The sequence below is a fragment of the Euprymna scolopes genome, chromosome 26, assembly GCF_053919585.1.
Source record: "Euprymna scolopes isolate OS-2025 chromosome 26, ASM5391958v1, whole genome shotgun sequence".
NCBI classification, from domain to species: Eukaryota; Metazoa; Mollusca; class Cephalopoda; order Sepiida; family Sepiolidae; genus Euprymna; species Euprymna scolopes.
Window position 1 is genome coordinate 103,583,870 of NC_136507.1, and position 21,515 is coordinate 103,605,384.

Below are 21,515 nucleotides of genomic sequence, written 5' to 3' on the forward strand. Positions count from 1 at the left end.
TTTAAATACAGTGCGAAGCATCAGGATGCACGTTATTCTATTAAAATATTCTGGTGCATTCTATTGTCTCAAGCTCTCAATGTTGCAGAGGTGATGAACGACGCCGGAAAGTATTGAATGTATTGCACACACAAAAATTCAAGATCTGAGCAATGGTAGATGTTAAATTCGATTGCTGAGCGATGATGTCAACCCTATACTCCGATTGAAGAGTTGGGATCAAGGAACAATAGGATGTTAAACATTTTAACTTGGATTTGAATTGCTAAAAACACAAAGCAATAAAACAATAGAAATTCCAATTAATAATAAAGAATAAAACAATCAAATTCCAATGTATGGAATTTCAATATAAGGCATAAGAAAACACAGATACAAGTTAGTTGAGTGACTGAACAATGAAGACATTTTCGGCGGCCGCCACAAAAGCCAACACGTTCTATCCACACACTTCACCCGGCTCATCACTTTGTATGCCTTGCCACTAAATGACATTTATAGTAAACTAGCCTGGTGCCCAGCGTTGCCCGGGTGTTTGGAAGTGTGTATTGAGCAAAAAAAAAAAATAATAATAATTTTAGTAGGCAGGCAGGCAGGCTCAAACTCATACCGCGAAAGAGGAAAAGAACATGAAAAAAAAATAGTGACATCTTTGCTGTTGCATCCATCGCCAAACCGGAAGTGACGAATGTTTAAATTAAGGCTAGTCAATCGAAAAGAGGGGATGACTTTTGCAAATATTGGCGAAAAAAGCAACCCCTCCCTGTAGAAAAGTGCCCAGTTGAGGGTGAAGGAATTAATGTTTTTAGCCAATTTTTCGATATTTGTCGTCCGGAGGGTAAGCTTCAAAACAATACCAATCTCATGAAAATCCGTCGCCTCTGTTGAAAGTTTTAAACATACATACAAACATGATGATTGCAACGTCTTGTCAGACGAGTGCCACTCCCTCAGACACTTAACCTGACAACCAGCCATGGTTCTCCCCTGAATGTGCTGCTGCCATCGCGCACAGAAATCACTTTTTCCATAGCTACTAACGTAATAGATGTACTGAGACTAAAGTTGCTTTCAGGACTGCCAGCAACGACTGCAAAAGAGTAATAAAAAATGCAAGAGAGCTATATGCTCAGACTGTTAAATCCAAAGTAGCTGAGCAACGGCTTGGTTCCCACCAGTTTTGGCAAATAGCAAACAGGATCCTGAACAGAAGCGTGCGTTCTATCCCAACCATCATCAATGAACCTGAGGTCATCTCGTCAGCATTAGATAAGGCCAAACTATTTGCCAAGAACTTTGCAGCTAATTCTACCCTATGTTACAAAGGCCATCAACTCCCCGTATTTCCTCCTATAACGGATAACACGCTCTGCGACATACAAATATCTGTGCATGATGTCGCCAAGCTAATCAAGAACCTTGATTCCAGTAAAGCAACAGGCCCTGATGGCATTCCAATCATTGTACTGAAAAAGCTTCAACTAGAACTTGCCCCCATACTTACAAAACTCTTTAAGCGTTGCCTTAAAGAGAAGTGCTTTCCAACACCCTGGAAAACCTTATCAGTATGCCCTGTATTTAAGAATTCAGGTGATAAGTCATCTCCCTCTCAGTACAGACCAATAAGTCTCCTGTGTGTTATGAGTAAGCTGCTGGGATCCATATTAAATAGAGAAGTAGTCAACCACCTCAGCAGAAATAACTGTCTTAGTGACATGCAATATGATTTCCGTTCTGCCAGATCTACAGTGATGTGCTAACTGTTATATCTCATAGGATTAGCGAATCTCTTGACAAAGGCTTCCTCTCTAGACATATCAAAGGCCTTCGATAAGGTATGGCATAAGGGCCTACTTCACAAGATTTCCAGCTACGGTATAACTGGAAATGTTTTCCCGATCATAAAATCATTTCTCTCCGATAGGCTCATAAGAGTAGTAGTTGATGGGCAGAAATAAGAGGCCATCAATATTAATGCTGGAGTCCCTCAGGGGTCCATCATAGGCCCAACTCTCTTCTTAATATACATCAATGATCTCCCTAAACACATACTTAAATCATTCGTTGACATATATGCTGATGACACGACCATCTATGGCAACACATCAAAGGCTGTAAATGACAAAGTTCTCTCAGATTCTCTCTCCTCTGATCTCAAGCACGTGGTGCAGTGGAGGAGGAGGTGGCTGGTTACTTTTAATGCATCTAAAACCAAGCTCCTATCTTTACATCATCAACGCTCTGATCCCTATCTGGCATCAATTGAAATATGGCTCTCGTCTAGGGGAAGCTCCATGTTTTGATAAGCTTCTGGGCTTGACCTTTACTCCTGACCTGAAATGGAACACGTACATCAAGTCAGTTGCCAAGGTCGCTAGAAAAATGGTAGGATCCTTCTACCGCTCCAGAAGATATCTCACTAATGATGCAATTCTCTATCTGTATAAAAGCCAAGTACGTCCAAGGATGGAGTACTGCTGCCACATCTGGGCAGGATCTGCTAAAAACAGCATATCCTGCCTTGACAGAGTACAAAATAGGCTTCGTGGCCTAGTGGGTGATGCCCTTTTCTCTTCCCTGCAACCTCTCTCTCACAGGAGAGACGTTGCGAGCCTGTCTTTGTTTTATTGTTACTACCTTGGCAGGTGCTCGTCTGAACTCCAATCTCTGGTCCCCCTCGCCAATCTTTCACGATAAACACCCACCTAGCTAACACCGCTGTCAAAAATTTTCCCCATTCCTTATCTGTGACAAAACCAAAACGTAGATTCCATGGACAAAACTTCTTTCTTAGAACTGCATGCCTGTGGAACTCTGTTCCGGTTGCCTGTTTCCCACCTGACTACAACCTGGATGTCTTCAAGTCCAATGTAAACAAATTCCTGATGAACCGCCTCCTTAAGTAAGACACTTTATTAAATCTCCAACACTAACGTACTGTACACACAATAATCCTTATCCCCGAGTGGCTTCTGGGCCTTGGTAAGTGGTGACAACTTTGTAAAAAAAAGAAAAAAAGTCCACAAACAAATAAATAAATAAAATATACAAATTACTCATCTCAAAGGATTCAAATAAAAAATAATATATAATTTTGTATAATGTTTATGAAACTTGAGGCAATTTCCAAGCAAATTTATAGCTGGACTAGCAAGCTGCTCGGCATTGCCGAGTCGTAAAAGACGCATAAATATCATATTTTAATTCATGCAAAAACTGAGACATGTGCATGTGAGTATTATGTTTTTTTCTAAACAGTTCAATTCTTGTAAGTAAAAAAAAATACTTGAGTTGAGATCGAAACCAAAACCTAAAGATAGTGTGTCAAAGACGATAACCATTAGATCAGCTTACCATGATCTTTAAAAAGTGTTTTCAAATCTACTTATTCTTAACATAAAGAAGCTGTCATGCGAACAATTCATGCATGCACAGTCAGGAAACAGTTGACAAACAGATAAAAATTTGAAAAAGCCCCCAAGCACCAATTTTTCAATTTTGACCTCTTAGCAGCCCTTTTTTTCTGGATGAAAACCAATTAAAAAGTTTTCCACATGTCTGAATATCCTATATACCAAATTTCAAGTCTGTAGATCAAAAATTCGTTGAGTATAAAGGTTGAGAATTGCCCTCACACACACACACACACATATATTCTCACTTTTATAGGTATAAATATTTCTTACTTTCTTCGTTGATATTCAGGCAATTTCATATCGTTTTGCATCCTGAAAAATATGCAAGAATAGAATTAGCATAATTAGAAAATATTAGAAATCCATAAAATGTTATGAAATATTTTATTAAATGATTAAAATCATTTTAATTTTTCTGATACTTTTGGTGTAAGACACCTTTTTCAAAGAAGACTTTTTATATACATATATATATTATTTTTCTTCTTCATTTTTCTATTGGTATTAATTCAGATGGGGAGGGGGGGTCAACCCCTTGTAGAGAGTGGAAAGGATACGTCACGTTTTTCAAAACATTATTTCATAAGGTTAATTAGAAAATATTGGAAAACCATTTTATTTTCTGATTAACATTACAAAATAATGTTTTAAAAAATGTAAAATTAGTATAATTAATTAAGAACCTTAGTTGAAGCCAATCCATGCATACTGTTCGAGAACTTGCTTCTGAATTAGACGTAATGTATACAACGATTTCCAACCACTTGAGAGAGATTGGAAAGTTAAAAAAACTTGATAAATTGGTGCCTCATGAATTGAACGACAACCAAAAGAAACGCTATTATGAAGTGTCATCTTCCCTTCTTTTATGCAACAAGAACGACCCGTTTCTCTACCGGGTTGTGACTTGCGATGAAAAATGCATTCTTTACAACAAGCAATGACATTCAGCTTAGTGGTTAGATGCTGATGAAGCTCCACAACACTTCCTGAACCCAGAGTTTCACTATAAGAATGTCATGCCGACTGTTATTGGTCTGCAACCAGTCTCATCCATTGCAGTTTTTTTAATGCAGGCGAAACTATTATGGCAGAGAAGTACTGTCAACAAATGGATGAACTACATCAGAAACTTCGACAACAACACTCAGCATTAGTCAACAGAATTCTCCTCCACAACAATGCCCGACCGCATGTTGATAAACCGACCCTGCAGAAGTTGAACAAATTGGGCTACGAAACTGCCTCACCACCACACTCTCCAGAGCTCTAACCTCCCGACTATCACTTTTACATCTTGACAACTTTTTGTATGAGATATGCTACAAAAACCTAAGTGATATTTAAAATGCCTTCGGCGACTTCATCGTCACCAGAACGCAAGATTTTAAAGTTACTGGCATAAACTTGTTTTGCGTTGGCAAAACTGTGTCGATTCTGATGGTGATTATTTTGATCAATATTTTTTATTTAAGCTATGGTCATCTGAATTTAAAAGTTAAAAACCGCAAGAACTTTCTTATCAACCTGACATATATATTTATATATGTCTCCTTGGCTAGAGGTGAAGATGTTTTCTCCATCCTTTCCTTGCATTTTTGCAGAAGTAAATGACAGTGGTTTTAATTTTAATTATTATTTATTCATTTAACTTCTTTTCTTTTTTTTTTCACATAAGAGTCACACTTATCAAGGCCCGGAAGCCACTCAAGGATAAGGGCTAATAAGTGTATAGTAATCAATGGGATAATATTGTAGTAATCGTTAGTAGTGGAACTTTGGTAAATTGGATTACTTAAGGAGATGGTTCATCAAGAACTTGTTTACGTTAGACTTGAAGACGACCATATTGTAGTTAGTTGGAAAGCAGGAAAATGGAAGAGAGTTCCACAGATGTGCAGTTCTTAAAAAGAAGCTTTGTTCATGGAATCTACACTTAGGTTTAGGCACAGATAAAGAATGGGGGAAATTATTGATAATGGTTTCAGCTAGACATGTGTTTTTCATGAAAGTTTGGGGAGGGGGGAACCATAGATTGGAGCTCAGGCGAGCACTTTCCATGAAAATAACAATAAAGCAGAGACAGGCTCACAATGTCTCTACTGTGGGAAAGAAGTTGCAGGGAAGAGAAAAAGGCATCCCCCACTAGGCTACGGAGTCTATTTTGAACTCTGTCAAAGAAGGATAAGGTCTTTCTAACAGCCCCTGTCCGAATATGGCAGCAGTACTCCATTCTTGGATGTACTTGACTCTTATACAGGTAGAGCAGTGAGCAGTGAAATATCTACTGGAGCAGTAGAATGATCCCACCATTTTTCCAGTAGCCTTGGCTTGTATAATGCTCCATCTTAGATCAGAAGTAAAGATCAGATCCAGAAGCTTGTCAAAACATGGAGCCTCTTCATGATGAGAGCCATTCATTTTAATGTTATGAGATGAGTTCGTCATTTCAGAGTAGCAATAGAGATGTAAGTGACAAAGCATACTCTTAACTTTCTTTTACGACTGACGCATCAAAAGAGGCTGAGAAAAGTGCATTGAGAATGGTGATGACAATGTAGAAAAATAAATTCTGGACCTTAAAGTCGCTCATTTCAATGGTACCACTCACGTCTTTGTAGTTCTTCAGCATTTTAGTTTTTGAGTTAAAAAATAGGAGCTTACTTTTGGAATGGCCCTTGAAGATTACAGTTACACAATTACAATCTATTGACATATTTTCTCTGAAAAATGGCTCCGATGAAAGCAGGATTTTGTAAAATAGTTTTAATTAAATATTTAAAACTAGCAACCCCCATGGAAATTCTACGGTATAAGAAATGTATTGAATTGACAAATGCGTTTTGATAAAGTTGATATTTTTCTGGATTGCACAAAAAAATTAGTTTTTGTTTTTACAGAAAAACAATAACATGCAGCAAATATGAGTTTATTAACATTTCTATGAAAATAATGTCCATTGTTTTTTAAATATACAACTGACCCGAATGAGATAAATTAATAAGTACTGAAAAATGTTCAGAAAGTAAAATTAGAATTCTACCTTCAAACTTCTTGGTCTAACATTTGCGGGCAATATGAACTGGAACAAATGCATAGAGGACATTGCAAAGGCTGCTGCAAAAAAGGTGGGTTCCCTCTATCAAGCTAGAAGACTACTCACGCCTGAGAGTATCCTGAATCATTCGCGTCTGCATGGAATATTGTTGCCACATCTGGCCTGGTGCATCTACCACTAGTCTCTCCCTCTTAGATAAAGTCCAAAAAAAGAGTTGCCAATCTAATCGGTCCCACTTTATCAACTAAGTTCCAGCCCCTGTCTCATCACCGCAATATTGCATCACTGTGCCTGTTTTACAAATATTTTAATGGAATGTGTTCTGATGAACTTGTTTCACTTGTACTCCCTCGACGTACACATCCCCGACAAACCCGCTTAGCAATAAAATCACTCTCTTTCACTGTTGTTGTCCCTAAATGCCAGAAAGCTTTCTATTCTAATAGTTTCTTCCCTCGAACAGCTAGACTTTGGAATTGCCTTCCTGCTGCCTGCTTCCCTGGTTGTACTGATATGCAGAAGTTTAAATTAAACAAATATCTTGTTAATCTTTCCTAGACATGGCCCCAAATAGTAGCCCCTTACATTCATGTGGCGATATGCTTTGTAAGGGGTGAACATGAGTAAAAAAAAAAAAAAAAAAATATTGTGTTACATAGTTCAATACAAATAATAAAATCAAATTGTAAGCGAACATTTTTAATTTAATCCTTCAATCCAGCAGATGTTGGCAGACGCCAATATGCTTCTTTTGAATGTTTACTTTCAATGGCGAAGAAGTGTCGCACGTCGAAATTACAAATTCCTTTCTCACACCATTATAATAACGATCATATATTATGATAATGAATGATATTCGAAAACGAGGCTACATCAAAGGGAGGTGACTCTCATCTTCTTGTCCAAGGTTGCCAGATTGACTTTTTTAAAACCAAGTTTTGTGAATTTGGACTTCTTTTTGAAGCAGTTTGGCCTTCCAAAATTGTATTTGGCTTTTTTTTCAAAACGTAGCTAAGAAAGGGACTTACAGAATGTGATATAGACATGTTTTTTTAGATTTTTCATTCTTCAAATCAAAAATGTGAAATGACTCACCTGACATTGACCAAATCAGCAGGTGCACTCACCATTCCTGCAATTCCTCCAGACACACCTGCGAGCACCACTTTCTCATAGAACGGAATTGTGTGATCATTTTTTCGTAGATGGGATTTTACAGAATCATAAATCGCAAATCTTGTCAGGGAATATGTTAACTGCAAGCAAATAACCAGAATATGTATGCATCACGTTCAAGTTGAGGAAGAAACAAGCCAATATAACAATAAGAAAAACAAAAATAAGGCAATAATAATAAGGCAAAAAATAAGACAATAAGAAGACAAAACAATAAAACAAAACAAAAAGAAGGCAAAACAAAAATAAGGTAAAACAAAAAGAAGGCAAAACAAGAATAAGGCAATAAGAAGGCAAAACAAGAATAAGACAATAATAGTGCAAAATAAAAATAAGGCAAAAAATAAGGCAAAACAAGAATAAGGTAATAAGAAGGCAAAACAAAATGAGACAATAATAAAGCCAAACAAATATAAGGCAATAAAAAGACAAAACAAAAATAAAGCTATAAGAAGGCAAAACAAAAATAAGGCCAAACAAAAAAGGCGATAACAAGGCGAAAACAAAAGTAAGACAGTAATGAGACAAAAATAAGAATAAAGGAAACAATACAAGATTCTAAAAAGCACTGCCTCCTCTAAAATAAAGCAATAATAAAGAAAATAGAAAGTATTAATAAGGCAAAAACAAAAATAATTTTATAATAAGGCAAAAACAAAAAAAGGCTAATATGAAGGGCATTCCAAAAGTAATGCCTCCTATTTTTATATTCTGTCTGATGTTATGTTATGATGACTGAACTTATGCATTCATGACCTAAACTTTTCATCTCTTTGTTACAGATATTGACAATGTGAGAAATAACTCTTCAAATTTTTGAGCTAAAAAAAATAGGAGGCTTTACTTTTGGAACAACGCTTATGATAAGGCCAAAACAAACATAAAGCAATGGTGAGAGCAATACAACACCTTATCACTTTGCTATTTTAAAAACTAATTTTGAATTTTTTCCCCTATAAAATATAACACAGTATAAGTCATATTTGTCTCCTTTCCTTCAGAGTTAGTCTGCTTTCTTTGCAGACTAAAAACTGAAGAGTTACGATTCCTGCCTTTTTTGCGACGTACTTGCTTTATTATGTTACATGTTGTTTGTAACGTCATTTCTTAAACCATGTCACAAGCATGTTACAACTCTTTAGCCTAACGGTTACGGGGAATAAGAGTTGGAACATTGAGGGCATTGCCAAGGCTGCTGCAAAGAAGGTGGGCTCTCTCTACCATATGGTGCAATCATGTTGACACACCGGTTCTCGCCAGATCATCAAAGTTAAGCAACATTGAGTTTGGCCAGTACCAGATGGGTGGCTATTTGGGAAGGCAAGGCGCTGTATGTACCACGAGATAAAATACCAGGTTCGGAAAATGGCGCAGTCTATCCTTCTTTTGAGGGTAGATGGGCCTCTCTTAAGCCATGGTAGGCAACCCATCTAGTGACGGCATCACAATAAAAAAATACCCTTGATAGCCCTGCGAAGCATCAAGTATTCAGCTACACAAAAGATTTGAATTACACTGTAAAACTTGTGTAGGGAGTTCAATCTCAGCTGCGGCCACATGTTATGCTAGAAAAGTTACTCCTGAGCGTATCGTCAATGTTGCGTAACTTTGATGATCTGGCGAGAACCGGTGTGTCGACATGATTGCGCCGTATGGTAGAGAGAGCCCACCTTCTTTGCAGCAGCCTTGGCAATGCCCTCAATGTTCCAACTCCATTCACCCATGTATAGAGTATTGTTGCCACATTTGGGCTGGTGCATTTGTTACTAGTCTCTCACTATTAGACAAGGTTCAAAAGAGAGGCACCAACCTAATAGGTCCTGTACTGTCAGTTGTCCCATCGACAAAATGTTGCATCCCTATGCCTTTTTTACAAGCATTTTAATGGTAAGTGCTCTGATGAACTACAAGCCCTTGTACCCCTTCGACGTAAATACCCCAACAAACCTGATAAGCAGCAAAATCCCACCCCTACACAGTAAAGATCCCCAGATGTAAGAAAGTCTTCTACTCTAATAGTTTTTTTTTCCTAGGACTGCTAAACTTTGGAATTCCCTTCTGGGTTTCTGCTTCCTTGATTGTACTGACATGCAGAAGTTCAAGTTTAATGTAAACAGACATCTTGCTGCTCAACCCCCTACATAGTACCTCTGCAAATCATGTCCAAGATAATATCCCCATACATCAAAATGGCACTGTGCCTTGTTTGGTGTGAAAATGTAATAAAAAACATAAATAAAAAACATGATATAGTTAATAGTTTCTGTTAACAAAATATGATATGGTTTTTTCATATTTTCTATAATATTCATGAAATTATTTCATGGCATATCAACTCTTTGGGGATTATTTAATGCAGATACACACTACCTATTTTAAACAATTCACTGTATTCAATAATTGAAGAAAAGTTGCTATTTACGCTATAGCTTAGAGGAGGGGGGAGAATTTCATGTTGATAACTTCCCCAATAGTATTAGTGTCTAAATGACAAATAGTTAATAGAAAAATAATAAATCTATGATAGAACTCCGTCATGAAAAATAAATTTTTGTCATTGATTCCATTCCACGAATTCAAAGTTTACTTCTGAAGTGTCAGTTTTTTTTTGTGTAATGTTAATACATGTTCTTAGCATGAAAAAAAAATGTGTGATACAACTTACTATCTTTGCAAAATTATTTTATCCAACAAGATGATGCCATCGTATGAAAATGGAAATGATGTCATCTTATGTATTTGTCAGTGCTTATCCTGCCTTGACAGAGTTCAAAGTAGTCTTTGTAGCCTAGTGGGGGATGCCCTTTTCTTTTCCTTGCAATCTCTTTCTCACAGAAGAAACGTTGCGAGCTTGTCTCTGCTTTATCGTTATTTTCATGACAAGTGCTTATCTAAGCTGAACTGAAGTGTGTGCTCTATCCCAACTATCATCAATGGACCTGAGGTAATCTTGTCAGCATCAGACAAATCCAAACTCTTTGCCAAGAACTTTGCAGCTAATTCTACCCTTTGTAACCAAGGCCGCCAAGCCCCAATATTTCCTTCTGTATCAGAAAACACACTATGTGATATACAAATATCTGTATGTGATGTTGCCAAGCTAATCAAAAACCTTGATTCCAGTAAAGCAATTGGCCCTAACGGTATTCCAATTATAGTACTCAAAAAACTTCAACCAGAACTAGTGCCCATACTTACAAAACTGTTTAAACGTTGTCTTAAAGAGAATTGCTTCCCATCACCCTGGAAAATCTCATCAGTGTACTCTTTATTTAAGAATTCATGTGATAACTCATCCCCCTCTCAGTACAGGCCAGTAAGTCTCCTGTGTGTTATGAGTAAGTTGCTGGAATTTGTGTCAAATAGAGAAGTAATCAACCATCTCAGCAAAAATAACCTTCTTAGTGACACACAGTATGGTTTCCGTTCTGCTAGATCTACAGCAGATATGCTTACAGTTATATCTCATAGGATTAGCGAATCTCTCGACGGAGGCAACCTTTCTTGGGCAATTATTCTTGACATATCAAAGGCCTTTGATAGGGTATGGCATAAAGGTTTACTTCACAAGATCTCCAGCTATGGTATATCTAGAAATGTCTTCTCAATTATTAAATCATTTCTCTCTTATATAGTAGTAGTTGATGGGCAAAAATCAGAAGCTCACAGTATTAATGCTGGAGTCACTCAGGGGTCCATCCTGGGCCCAACTCTCTTCCTGATCTACATTAATGATCTTCCAAATCACATCCTTACATCATTCATAGACATTTATGCTGATGACACTACCATCTATGGTAACACATGTAAGACCATAAATGACCAAGTTCTCTCCGATTCTCTCTCCTCTGATCTTGAGCATGTGGTACAATGAGGAAAGGAGTGGCTGGTTACTTTTAATGCATCTAAAACCAAGCTTTTATCTTTACATCATCAACGCCCTGGTCCCCATCTGGCATCAATTGAAATGGATGGCTCTCGTCTTGGGGAGGCCTCATGTTTTGACAAGCTTTTGGACTTGACCATTACTCCTGATCTTAAATGGATCACATACATCATATCTGTTGCCAAAGCCGCTGGAAAAATGGTGGGATCCTTCTATCGCTCCAGAAGATATCTCACTGCTGATGCAATTCTCTATCTATATAAGAGCCAGGTACATCCAAGGATGGAATACTGTTGCCACATCTGGGCAGGAGCTGCTAGAATGAACTTGTCCTGCCTTGATAGAGTTCAAAATAGACTTTGTAGCCTCGTAGGAGATGTCCTTTTCTCTTCCCTGCAACCTTTATCTCACAGAAGAGATGTTGCAAGTTTGTCTTTGCTTTATCGTTATTTTCATGGCAAGTGTTCGACTGAGCTTCAATCTATGGTCCTCCCTTGCCAAACTTTCACAAGAAACACTCGTCTAGCTGAAAACACTATCAATAATTCCCCCCACTCTTTATCTGTGCCTAAACCTAAACGTAGATTCCATGAACAAAGCTTCTTTCTTAGAAGTGCACACCTGTGGAACTGTCTTCCATTTTCCTACTTTCCAGCTGACTACAACCCGATTGTTTTCAAGATTCATTAACTTAAGTAGAACGGCTCATCAAGAACTTGTTTACATTGGTAAACAAGTTCTTGATGAGCCGTTCTAATTAAGTTAATGAATTTACCGAATTTCCATTAGTAACGATTACTATATTGTCCAATTGACTACTGTACACTCTTAATCCTTATCCTCGAGTGGTCTCTGGGCCTTGATAAATGGTGATGCCTATGTAGAAAAAAAAAGCTCGAATCTATGGTCCTCCCTTGCCTGACTTTCACAAAAAACACTTGTCTAGCTGAAACCACTATCAATAATTTCCCCCACTATGCCTACACCTAAATGTAGATTCCATAAACAAAGCTTCTTTCTTAGAACTGCACGCCTGTAGAACTCTGTTCCTTTTTCCTGCTTTCGCACTAACTACAATATGGTCATCTTCAAGTCCAAAATAAACAAATTCTTGATGAGCCATCCTCTTAAATAATCCAATTTACGAAATTTCTACTGCTAACGATTACTATATTTTCCCATTGACTACTGTACACACATTAACCCTTATCCTCCAGTGGCCTCTGGGCCTTGATTTGATAAGTGGTGACTCCTTTTTAAAAAGAAAAAAAAGTCGGCAGATTGAGTTTTTAATTTGTCCTTGTTACCAAAAATAATATTACCTACTAAATCGTCATGTAGAACATAGTAATATATCCAAATATTACAAAATTTTATTGAGTAGAAAAACTGTTGTGTTTTTAGTAAAAAAAAAATAAAGTTTATCACTATAGGCTAAAATGTTGGTCACCTCTTAGTTATATCCCTTGAGTTTGAAACCTTACCATCTTTTTTATTTATTTATTTTTTTTACCTTTTCACCCCAAACAAGGCTCGCTGGGTGCCACTTTGATGTAGGGGGGTACTATCTGAGACATAATTGCAGGGATACTATGTATGTCAGTACAGTTGGGGAAGCAGGAACCCAGGAAGGAATTCCAAAGTCTAGCAGTTCTGGGGAAGAAACTATTAGAGTAGAAGGCTGACATCGAGTTTCTCAAGGGCATTTACGCCGAGGGAGTACAAGAGCTTGTAGTTCATCGGAGCATTCACCATTAAAATATTTGTAAAACAGGTAGAGGGATGCAACATTTCATCGATGGGAGAGAGGTAGGAGCCTAGCTGACAGTTCAGGACCTATTAGGTTGGCAACTCTCTTTTGAACCCTGTCCAGGAGTGAGAGACAAATGGGACAACAATACTCCATACATGGGTGAATGGTGGCCTCATAACAATCGAGATTTTAAAAAATATATTTTATTAACATACCTTTTATAACTTTTATTTTTATAAAGATGAAGTGTAAAAATCTTTTTATAATTTTCATTTGCTATTTGTTTACTTCTCCATAAAGACAAATTAAGTACAAGTTAGTTTAGCGTTCGAAATTTTCAGTTTCTAATGTTTTGCAATTAATATATTTTATTCTTTTTATTTTATTTTTAATTTTTGTGTAAGTAACAATACGAACGTAAATTTAAAACAATTATTAAAATAAATGGGTGTCTTTCCGAGTGCATTTTTTAATATATTTACAAAACTTTAATAAAACTAATAATAAAAATAAAAAAAAAAAATAAAAAAATGAACTATATAAATTACAAAACATTAGAAACTGAAAATTTCGGACGCTAAACTTACTTGTACTTAATTTGTCTTTATGGAGAAGTAAGCAAATAGCAAGTATTTTTTTTTTTTAAATAAAAATGAAAATTATAAAAAGATTTGTACACTTCAGCTTTATAAAAATAAAAGTTATAAAAGATATGCGAATAAAATATATTTTTTGAAATCTCGATTGTTTATACTTGTGATTTTATTATGCATAAAAAATTGTCTCGGTCTAGAAGGATTTCTCCTTTCACTAACCACCTACATACATGCCACTTTAAATAAATATTGAATTGTATTAAAAACTCACAAAGAAAGAAAGAAAGAAAGAAACACACACACACACACACACACACACACACACACACACACACACACACACACACACACACACACACACACACACACACTGTACATAAAAATTAATCTTGGTCGCAAAAATCCGAACAAGTCAGTTATTTTATATTTGTTTCTGCTATTAAAAAGTTTGGTTATAATAATTTCATTTAAATTCTTTTTAAATATTGTGTATTTTTTAATTGACATCATCCAAAATTCTCAGTTATAACGTCGGTTTATTTATTTATTTGGTATTATTTTACGACCTGCCCCAGCGTAGTATAAACACCCTCAACCACCCCATGTTAAGAACGGCTTTTGAAGTTGGGGGTGTTATTCCGAAAGCCTTTCTTTTTATTAACAGTTTTGCATCAATAGAAAAGTTGTTGTTTTTTTTTTTAATCCTTAAACGTTTTGTAAATATTTAATATTAAAGAAAATGTTTTGTAAATATATATTTTTTCTTTTAAATCTTTAAAAGTTTTGTAAATATATTTTAAAAAATCTTGCTCGCGAACATTCGAACATGTTTGCTATTTGACGTGTTTACAAACAACCAACGGCAATGTCAAGGTCGAACAACCGGTGTCAATGGAAATGTGCGCCTATCTTTGTCGCCTGCTACCGGGGTATCTAATCTTTACTTGGTCCAAAAGAATTTAATTATGTTAAGTATTCATCCAGTAATACCATAGGATCTGATTTTCATGAGAAGACCATCGTGCTATACCATGTCAAAAGCCTTAGATATATCTAGGGCTACTGCCCTCAACTCCCCTGCCTTATCTAGTGCAGGATGAGATGAGGTCCACATGCCTTTGAAGTGTCTAGATCTTTTATATCATGCACTTGAGGAGGGGTGATTTTCAGATCATCTAATGTGGTTTCTATCCACAAAGGAAAATCAAGGAGGGAGTGGTTTGCTGAGTCCAACATAGTTTGAGGCAAACCAATTGACAAGCACGTTAGACTTCTCGGTAGACGTGCAAGCAACCTCATGATCGTTGGATAGTGGAGGAATTATTGATTGCCCATTAATTACTACACTGTTGTAGATTTTCCAGAAATCTCGAGTTCCTAATTTTTGTGCTTCAATGCAGTGGTTTCGGTATATTCTCTCTTAGCTGTCGCTATTTCTTTCTTACAATTACTTCTAGCTTCTATAAACTTTTGTCTGTTTGTACTGGACTTGTGTCGGATAAACTTGCAGTATGCATGCTGCCTTTGGACAATGGCAACTTCACAAGTAGAAGTAAACCATTGGGCAGAGTGGGGTTTGCTATAGAATTTCCGTGTGGGAACATGTGCTTCAACTGTTGCTTTGAACCACTTAGTGGTCTCATTTGCACACTGTTCTGCAGGAACAGAAAAGATTTTTCCCCATGAGGCATCTCTGATGAGATCCCTGATGATTTCCCAGTCAGCTTTCTTATAGTACTTTGTCGCTTTAAGTAATGGCTCTTCAGCTTTGGGTTGAGAATTTAGGGTGATTTCTATCATTATCACAGCATGATCAGCGTTCCTGAGTGGGCTATGGGCATTCGTTACACAATCATCGGGAACTGTGGTCAGAAATAGATCTAGAAGTAAGGTTTGTTGATCTTGCTGATCTGTGAAACGGGTCAGAAACATTACTATCTGTGATAGCTTCTCTGTATCTCATTCCCTATGTGTTATGCTACCAGCTGCGTCTGTGTAAGAAGAGAAACCAAGCCAATTACTGGGGTCGTCATTAAAGTCATCAAATACATGTACTTGTGCACTAGTATCAAGAGAAAGTACTGTATCTATGCTGTCATAGACTTGGTTGATTAGGCTGCAGTCCTGAGTCGAGAAAGACCTGTACAGAAAATATAAGTAGCTAACGCTATGTTGCAGGCTAAGTCTAAATGATACATGGTACATGACTCTAGATTTGATCTGTGTTAAAAAATCTACAAAATATGCAATTTCCCCACCATTTTTCATAAAAATTACTTTCAACATTCTACTTGATGAATTTTCCTCATATTTGGATATATTTTTGTCATGACAATTAAGTAATATTATTTTTGCTTACAAGGACATATTTAAAAAATCGACTATCTTTACAAACACCGACTTGTCAATATAGAGTTACTTCCCTTTCGTTCAGTCAACTTTTACTTTTTAAAAAAAAGTAGTTATTCAAAGTTTCGTCCCTTTTGAAGAATACAAGGTTACTTATGCAATCTCTCTCTCTCTCTCTCTCTCTCTCTCTCTCTCTCTCCTTCACTTCTCCCTGTCTACCTCACTTTACAGTTTACGTCATCAGTTATATTATACATATTTTTCATATTGATTTTGATTTGATAGTTTTGCAAATAATTTACGAAATTTCTATTGTTTTAATTGTCCATTGTCTATTGACATACATCATACCCCAAATCTTATCATACTACACTGGGATGTGCATTTCAGCTTAGCAAGTATAATGAAAAATGTTTACCTGTCGAAGAAGAGCAGCTGAGACTCCATTGTAGAGTGCAAGAAATCCATCAGTTCTAACTACATTCACAAACAACGTAGTCATTTTCAGGTTTGTACCGTGATGCGTTTGGAGATGAACCTGCAGACAGAAAAGAAAAAATGTAGAAAACAACAAAAAGTAGAAAAAAACAAAAAAGTAGAAAAAACAAAAAATCAGAAAAAAAAACAGAGCACAGTAATTCTTTGAAAAACTTGCTGAAGAATACAAGATTAAGATGTTTCAACAAGGAATATAAGAGATTTTTCATTATATTTCTTGTTTGAACATTTAATGAACTAATAAATTTACCTTTATATCCATATACTAGAAGATGTATCAGGTGTAACGTTAAATTCCTTTATAAAAAAACAACAAAAAAAAAGAAACTGAGACATGTGCATGCGGGTATGATGTTTTTCTAAACATTTCACTTCCTGTAAATAAAAAATAATACTCAAGCTGAGTTCAAAACCAAAACCAGCAAGTCAAGTATGATAATCATTAGGTCAGCTTGACACGATCTTTAAAAAGTGTTTTCAAACCTACTTATTTTTAATATAACTAATTCACGCAGGCGCATTTGTGAAGCAGTTGGCAAACAGATAAAAATCCGAGCCTTCCTTCCACATACCAATTTTGCAATTTTGACTCCTTAGCAGCCCTTTTTCTGGATGAAAACTGATTAAAAAGTTTTTCACATGTCTGAATACCTTATATGCCGAATTTCAAGCCTGTAGATCAAAAATTTGTAGACTATATAGGTTGAGAAGTGTCTTCACACACACATACACATGATGAGAATAATGGAAATAGTATTCCGACAAAATAGAGAAATCAAAAAGAAAAAAAACAAGTTATGTGTTCATCAATGTTTCGTCATTATTTCAAGATTTCCTCTGAATGAATGAATTTAAGAAAACAAAACATCAGTACAAATATTTGAAAATATATTTTTGATTTCAAATATTTGTACTGGTGTTTTGTTTTCTTAATTTCATTCGTCTAGAGGAAGTCTCAAAATAAAGATGAAACGTTGATGAATACATAACTTGGTTTGTCCCTTTTTTATTTCTCTCTCTCTCTCTCTCTCTCTCTCTCTCTCTCTCTCTCTCTCTCTCTCTATAATATTAACTGAAAGATGAGGAATGGTGGGATCTTTCTATCGATCCGGTAAATATCTCACTGCTGATGCTATTCTCTATCTATATAAGAGCCAGGTACGTCCAAAGATAGAATATTGTTGCCACATCTGGGCAGGAGCTGCTAGAAAGGACTTGTCCTGCCTTGATAGAGTTCAAAATAGACTTTGTAGCCTCATAGCCTTTTCTCTTCCTTGCAACCTCTATCTCACAGAAGAGATGTTGCGAGTTTGTCTTTGATGTATCGTTATTTTCATGGAAGGTGTTCAACTGAGCTTCAATCTATGGTCCCTCCTCGCCAAACTTTCACAAGAAACACTCGTCTAGCTGTAAACACTATCAATAATTCCCCCCACTCTTTATCTGTGCCTAAACCTAAACGTACATTCCATGAACAAAGCTTCTTTCTTAGAACTGCACGCCTGTGGAATTGTCTTCCGTTTTCCTGCTTTCCGGCTGACTACAATATGGTTGTGTTCAAGTCTAACGTAAATAAGTTCTTGATGAGCCGTTCTATATAAGTTATCAACTTTAACAAATTTTCATTACTAATGATTACTATATTGTCCAATGTCTACTGTACACTCTTTAACCCTTATCCTTGAGTGGCCTCTTGGCCTTGATAAGTGGTGATGCCTATGTAAAAAAAAAACAAAAAAACAAACTTTATTATAACATCAGATCAATAAAATAAGGAAATAAGGGAGAAAGAACCTCTTTAGTCCATGGTATTTCAAAGTTAAATGCTTCTCATCAGAAGAGGATAAAAATCAGCATTATGCAAAATATAATACATAGATGAAAACCAGGTTGGAAATGAAGGGAATATGTAAATTAAGATATATTTGAGAAGAAAAAAATAAACAATAATCAAAAACCTTACAGTATAAGTAGATACAAAGAATTAAGCGTACATAGGTGAAGAGGTCAAGAAAAATATTTTTAAAACCGTTTTTTAGAATCGGAAATAAGGCTATAATTTTCCCAATTTTGATACCCCCCACCTTCCAATTCTGATTTTTCTGATTCTCGATTAATCATTCCAACACTAGTATGAATACTCTGAAGAAACAAAACAATTATTTTAGAATTTGAAGCGAGAGCTCAGTTTAGCATATAAGTTTAATGTAACACGATTTTTCACTTTCTGGCCGGATAGCATTTGAATGACATCTGATAACTCTAGTTGTTAGATGTCAAGTATTTGGGAAGGGGGCACTAGAACTTAAAGTTAATGATAAATTAAAGGAAGGATTCAGGGGGGTACTGTTGCCACCTGGGATAAGGGCGTGTGATAAGGTATTTTTTTAAGTACCCCTCTTTCCCAAAAAAAACAACACACACAATTTATCTCACTTAACTAAAAGAAATACACTTGAAATGCTGTTTGAATAGACTATCGGTGTGAAATACGTGATTAAATTCACACTAAATTTATATGCAAAACTAATCCCCACTCTAAATTATGAAATAATTTTTTTTTCAACACATAATCGTCTAAAATAAGAAGAATCATATTTAGTGGGGAGTGAGATTTAGCTGAGGGTACTTATCTACAAATTTATCAAAAGTTATTTAAATATAACATTTTCAAGTATTCTTTAAAGTCCTCTGGTATGCTTTAAAAAATAATCCGTAACAGTAAAATATATTATTAATAAACATATTTATCTAAAATATAAATTTAATTTACCCTTAAAATATATATAAAACGCATATGATTTTAATTTTTATAGGAAACGTCTTTACTTCACTGATAAGAAAACAATCCGAAATTAATAATAAAAAAGAATATCTGGAAGGTAAACTCTTCAATATACCCCAGAGTTGAAATCTTCAATATAAGCATTTTTCTTTGTATTAAAGAAATTTTTCCATTTGGCCTTTTTTAAGCATTTTTGTTTCTAAAAATGTGGCCTTAGTTTTCAATTTGGCTCCTTTTTTTTTTTTTTTTTTTTTTTCGGCCTTTTTCCCTTGAAAAATTTGGCTCCAAATATTTATAGGCTGGCAATCCTGAATCAAAACAGAGTTATCTCCCGTTTTTATTTATGTTCGTCCTTCGTCGTCAATCATCTTTTTCTAGGTGATCACTCAGTGTAGAAAATTAAGCTTCTTGTTGTTGATGTTTAATGTTATTTTTTAAAAACTTAAACATTGTTTGGTTCGTGTCCAGAATTCAAGCTAAAAAAAAAAAAAAAGATACAGAAAAATCGTTACGATGTGTGTACCCGTCACGGACCGAAAATTTCATATTCCAAAAATCACATAAATTGATCGAATAGTTTCTTTTTTTAATAAGAAAATCAGATTTTGTGATGAAGCGGGAATTATGTGTCTCACCCCGCCACCTTTAATGAATTAAGTGGGACAACTCAATTCGAACTACCGATGTCAAAATCAGCCTTGTAATGGATACGGTTTACTTACTATTGAAACCGCTATAGATAGATAGATAGATAGATAGATGATAGATAGATAGATAGATAGATAGATAGATAGATAGATAGATAGATAGATAGATAGATAGATATTAGTAAGGTAGAATATGGGATAAAAAATCTCATGATTTTAAATTAATAAAAGAAATGTTATTTGTGAAAATTTAAAAGCCTGGTGAAACTTATTCCACTGCGATGTAAATAATAAACAACATTATATCAGGAAATTATTAAAATACATCGTGTAAAAGTTATTAACCTTCAATAAATCCAATGGATGCGTGCAACAGGATGACATGGCACTTGCAATTCCACCGAAATACCAACGCCCGATGCGTCCTTCACCTCGCGTTTTCTCTACAGACATCTTTCTTATAGGGACGCGCAATAGGGACACGAACACTAGGAATGAACATAGGAATGCGTGATGGAAGAAGTTATAAAATGTTTATAAAAAATATGTTTATCGTGAAAATCTTTGCATCGCTTACAAAAAAAGTAAAAAGCAAAGAAAACAAATAAAAAATAAACAAACAAACTATAAAGTGCAAAACATTTTGTTTTGTATAAATTTTTTACGTGGAGATTTGACCGCTAGCAAACTAAGGGGAAGTAATAATTAATGTTAACATTTTTAGCTTCTTCGTTATTGTACCTTTGCCTTCCTACTAGGGAAGAGTTAGACACCAAGGTCGTTTTTTAATGTGGAGAAAAGGAACAAAAATAAAAAAAATTGTCTCAGTTGTGAAGGATTTCTTCTCCACTGACAGAGAATAAAAAAAATGAAATCTTCGTTATTGTACCTATTTACAATGCCTCCCAAAGGGACAGAGTTAGACACCAGGGTCGTTTTTTAACGTGGAGAAGAAATTCGAAAATTGAAATATTGAATTTCGTTGTCATGTAGCAGGAAATGAAAATATCACAAAAATCATGAAAAACGATCAGATAGAAAATTAATTATTAAACGTTTTGGGTTTGTATTACTGTACACATAGATTCGAAAAAGTTGTCAAAAAACAAATATATAACAAATAAATGTTATCAAAGGCAAGATAAGTTACTTTTCCACCACACTGGATATATTTTTCGTGTTTTTATTCAATGTAACATGTTTATTCAGCTCGAAAACCATACAGTGTTTACCGTGGAACATTCAAGATGGCGTCTGATTCTTTCTTTAACACGGTAAGTTTGGGAAAAGATGTTATAAATAAAAAACCAAATAAAATACTGTTAAAAACCCACTTAATATATGTTACCGT

At 35.5% G+C, this 21,515-nt stretch overlaps 1 protein-coding gene across 1 annotated transcript in view; it reads right to left on the bottom strand.

Annotated features, from left to right (window-relative positions):
• Positions 1 to 20,818, bottom strand: part of LOC145247847 (uncharacterized) — a 108,450-nt gene extending 87,632 nt beyond the window's left edge. The window contains exons 1-4 of the mRNA XM_080109470.1: positions 20,510 to 20,818; positions 16,653 to 16,772; positions 7,570 to 7,730; positions 3,687 to 3,728 (exon numbers count right to left, since the gene is read on the bottom strand). Coding sequence (XP_079965596.1) covers positions 3,687 to 3,728; positions 7,570 to 7,730; positions 16,653 to 16,772; positions 20,510 to 20,617 — 431 coding nt within the window. The 5' untranslated portion in view covers positions 20,618 to 20,818. The remainder of the gene's footprint in view (positions 1 to 3,686; positions 3,729 to 7,569; positions 7,731 to 16,652; positions 16,773 to 20,509) is intronic.
• Positions 20,819 to 21,515: the final 697 nt, after the last annotated feature.